This window comes from Myotis davidii, unplaced genomic scaffold, assembly GCF_000327345.1.
Source record: "Myotis davidii unplaced genomic scaffold, ASM32734v1 scaffold238, whole genome shotgun sequence".
NCBI lineage: Eukaryota > Metazoa > Chordata > Mammalia > Chiroptera > Vespertilionidae > Myotis > Myotis davidii.
In genome coordinates, this window is record NW_006293779.1 from 3,898,962 (window position 1) to 3,903,246 (window position 4,285).

Genomic DNA, 4,285 nt, shown 5'->3' on the forward strand with positions numbered 1-4,285 from the left:
GGGATTCTGGGCCTTTAGACCCGAGGAGGCCGAGGACCCTAAGTGCAGGACAGGTGGCCACACAGCCTCTGCTCAACAGAAACTTGGGGACTCGGGGGCAGCCTCCAGGCTCCAGCTGCAATGGTGTGGGACACTGTCGGGGGGGCGACAAGATGGGGGCCCAAGCCCCCTCCCACCCCGAGGGCGGGACCTGGGAGCCCCCTGGAGAAGCTCGGGGCTCGGGAAAAGGGGGTGAGAAAGGATGGAAGGAAGACAGAAGGACGGAGAGTAGTCCAGTCCTTACCTCCTGGATACCAGGGCTCCTCTCCTGAGACCCCGGGCTGCTCCCCGGCTGGTCCACGCCCCTCTCCTTGGCTCCGCTGGCCTCGGGGGTGGTGGGGATGCTCTGGATGGGAGGCATGGGCCGGGGCAGCCTCAGCAGCCTCTGAGAGGTGGCCCGGGGGATGCCACCCCTCGGGGCCACTCCTTTGGGGCCTCCCCCAGGATCCAGAGAGGCTGTATGGCAGGGGGGGTGGAGGGGGGATGGGGAATAAGTTACATCACCTTGGGAAGACGCTGCCAAGCCCCCTGAGAGCCTCCTTTTCTTGAGCTTGTCCTTGATCTGGGTGGTGTCCCGGGCCACGCTGCTGGCCTCTGACTCCAGCGAAGGGAGGGGCACCAGAGGGAGGGGCCCCTGGGACAGGGCCCCGAGGTTCCCGGGGTGGCCATTCCTGGCCTGCCAGCCCTTCAGGGGAGCATCCAGCATGAGGCTGCCAGGGTCCCCATGTCCACTCGAGAGCTGCGAGGGCTTCTCCAGCAGGACGCCGGGCGTTGGCTGGAGGGAAGCTGGGGAGACAGAGGCGCGAGTGGCTTAGCACACAGAGCCCAGGGCGGCACCTGGCACCGCTTCCCTGGGACAGGCAGCCGTCTGCCCCGTGAATCCAGTCCTTCCCTGCTCCGCCCAACCCCCTTGGGTTCATTCATTCGTTCAGTGGCAGGTAGAGAGCAGGGAACCTGCAAAGGCCTGAGTCGCAAGGCAGCCAGAGGGCGAGAGGGGACTCGATATGCAGCCCTATCACAGCACAGGCGGGAGGCCTCCTGCCCAGGGACCTGCCACCAATCCCCAGCATCCGACCAGCTCCCGGGTTATCCAGCACCCGACACACCGCACCGGCGGGAAAGAGATGCAGGCGAGTCAGAGCCGATCGTGCCCCGAGGCAGACACGGTGCATCCAATCACTCCTTCAGCAATCGCTCCAGCGGCCAGCCCCGGCCCAGCACTGGCAGGCGCGGGGGACGAGGCGTGTGAGGCCTGCTCGGTGTTGTTGTTGCTGTTTGTTTTTTAACAGAGGTTCTTTCTTAATGTGTTACCTTAGAGCAAATTATTTGACTGTAATTTATGGCAGGACCATTAGAACACATAGTCAGGCTAGAGCAGCACCTCTGTGAGATTTTAAAATCTTCTGAATCTTTTTCTTTCTTAGGTAGTAAAACACCTTCACACTATTGTTCCAGACAGAATTGCTGCCTAGTCTCTCTCTCTCTCTCTCACACACACACAACACACACACACACACACACACACACACACGCCGAGCGTTCTTTCTCTTTAGGGTCTTCGAGAGCGTATTACCCCAGTTTAAGATTCCGTCCGGCAGAGCCCTTTGACAGTTTGTGAGGAATAAACGCAGTGGAGAATTGCATCTAATTTACATTCCACTGCGCGAACCAGTCTTTACCGCTGAAGGGCGTTCAGTCTGCGGGAGAAATAAGATCTGTTCCTAAGTGGGTTCATTACAGAGTAAGATGTGAGACGGCCGTGGAGCAGGCAGAGGGTGCCTGGTGCATGGAGGGGGAGGAAAACCTTCAGGAAGGGAAGTGTGTGAACAGGGCCTGAAGGGGCCTGGACCTTGGGGGGAGAAAGGGGCAGGCAGGGCAGACAGACAGACCAGCTCTCAGAACCTGCTCTTCCCAGGGCACCTTGATGTGAACCGAGACGATGCCCAGGCCGCCGGCACTGGCCTGGTGCTGGCACCAGAGCCGAGGAAAGGTGTACTGGGTGCCAGCCGCAGGCCTGTAAGGGGCGGGCCTGACAGAGGACAAGTGACCAGATCAGATTCTCCATCCGAACCCCTGGAGCCGGGCTCCGCGAGGAAATCGCCCACAGCTGGGAGCCGAGCAGGAAGTCGCAGAGACAAGAAGCTGAGGGTCCTGAAAACCCGCCTCACCCGCCTCGGCCGCCACGGCGACACGGGGGCACTTCCCTCCACTGGCCTGGATGCCAGACATCCCCAGGCCCTGACTCCCGGGGCTCTCGGGGTCCCCCTGGCTCTAGGAGAGACAGGTGCATGCCGGGACCCCACATCCCTGCCCTGAGGATCCCCTTCTACACCTCTGTCCCTGAGGCACAGATGGAAAGAGCCCACCTGAAACCAGGGCACATTCAGGAGGGACCCCCGTGAAAACCCCACCTGCTGGCAGCCGGAGGCCACGCCCAGGCCGCTCAACAGTCATCCCCCAGTCCTGGAGGAGGCCACACTCTGCAGTCACCAGTCACCCGCCGGACTGGGCAGCTGCCAGGTGGAAGGCCCAGGCACGGGAAAGCCACTTGGTGTGACCCAGGCACCAGGCCAGTCCTCCCACCTCACCTTCTCCATCAGCCCGCAGGCTGGGGTCGCGGCTCCCACCCAGGAGTGCGCGGGGCCTGGGGCCGGTCCGAGGGACGCTCCCACAGTACACGGCCACCGGGGCCAGGGCCTTGGCTGGGGCAGAAGGGTGGGAAAGTGGCATCTTAGACCAGCACTGGGGAAGCACTGCTCTGCACTCTGCCTCAGGGGGTCTCTGCAGCCCATCCCCCCAACGCAGAGCCAGGCCTCAGATGGGCACCGACCACCCCAAGCCCAGCAACCATGGCTCCATGCGCCCCCAAAGCCCGTGGCCCCGCTCTGCCCGACCTCTGCACCTGCTGCCTCTGGTCCCCACTCCGTCCACTGGCACGTCACACACCAGCTGCTCTCACTGGGCCACCCCTTCGCTGTCATGCCCTCAATCGTCACCCTCACACGGTAACCCCCTACCCTGTGTCTTTGGTTCTGAACGCCCCCTGCCCCTGCAGTGGCAGAGCAGAGACCCATCACCTGCTCAACCCCCTCCCCTGGGAGGCCCAAGCCCCTCATGAGGGTCCTACCCTGATCCTCTTCCCTCCTGACCTCCCTCTCAGCAGCCTGCCCCATGGATCCCACCGCACATTTTATTAATTAAGAGCATCTCTGTCAGGGACGCTGCCCCCACAGCCCCTGGTGACACGCATGGCGAGGCTGACCATCCTCAATGGGACCTGAAGGCCAGTGCGGGACAGTGAGTAACCAGCAATAACAGAGCGGGAGCTGTGAGCCCAGTGGGTGGGGGCAGGCCGGGCTCCCAGGGGAAGGACCCCTGAGCTGAGAGTCAGACAAGCAGAAGGGGAGACATAGCCACGCACCCACTCCTGTAAGAAGCTTGCGTCGCCTCTGTGCCCTCACAGCCCCCACAGCCCCAGGCATCCTTAGTCGCAGTAGCTGAGTTCAGGGCGTTCGCAAACTGAACCAACAGCCTGCACCTCGAGGCTCAGCCCCTCCCGCGGCTCAGCCCCTCCCGCACACACCTCAGGCCACACGTGGCCCTAACCTACCACCTGGAGAAGGGCCACGAAGTGAAAGCCCAGCACGCCCACCCCCAGCGGAAGGTCCCTAAACGAGGAGTCAGGAGTCAGGTCCCCCTGTTCCTGTCCTGAGTGACTTCAGGACATACGTGAACGTCTGTGAGTCTTGTCCCCAGATCAGCAAACAAGAGCGTTGAATGGGGCCAGGGTTCCCACGATCACATCGGTCACATCGTCGTTCTATTTCTAGATTTTTCTCCTGCCTTCAGCACCTCCCACTTCCCTACCACACACCAGGCCTGGCAGAGCGGCAGAATGCCCAGCAGGACCTGACCAGCGCTGACCAGCGGTTGTCTTCACACTGATGTGCCCAAGCCCCGGGGCTCTGCCCTGAGCACAGTGGCTGCTCCCTGAACTGCTTGGGCCTCGGGCCTCGGGCTCCCTGCCTCCCTCCCAAGTGGTCGCCTGGCTTCCCTCCAACCTCCCCAGGGAACAGTGGCTCCCATCACACAAGCACCCATTGCACTGAGGGCAGGACCCGCCGACCCCCTCACTCGCCAGGGGAAACTGAGGCTCCCAAGGCGGCTCCCACAGGCAGCGCCAATCCTGGAACCCTGTCCCCTGACACCGAGCCGGCCACACGGCTCCCACTCTCCGGCCTTGTCA

General features: G+C 62.6%; 1 protein-coding gene across 1 annotated transcript in view; it reads right to left on the reverse strand.

The window, feature by feature from the left end:
- Positions 1 to 4,285, reverse strand: part of FAM179A (family with sequence similarity 179 member A) — a 35,505-nt gene that overhangs the window by 30,834 nt on the left and 386 nt on the right. Inside the window, exons 2-4 of the mRNA XM_015566424.1 lie at positions 2,628 to 2,741; positions 544 to 825; positions 284 to 495 (exon numbers count right to left, since the gene is read on the reverse strand). Coding sequence (XP_015421910.1) covers positions 284 to 495; positions 544 to 825; positions 2,628 to 2,741 — 608 coding nt within the window. The remainder of the gene's footprint in view (positions 1 to 283; positions 496 to 543; positions 826 to 2,627; positions 2,742 to 4,285) is intronic.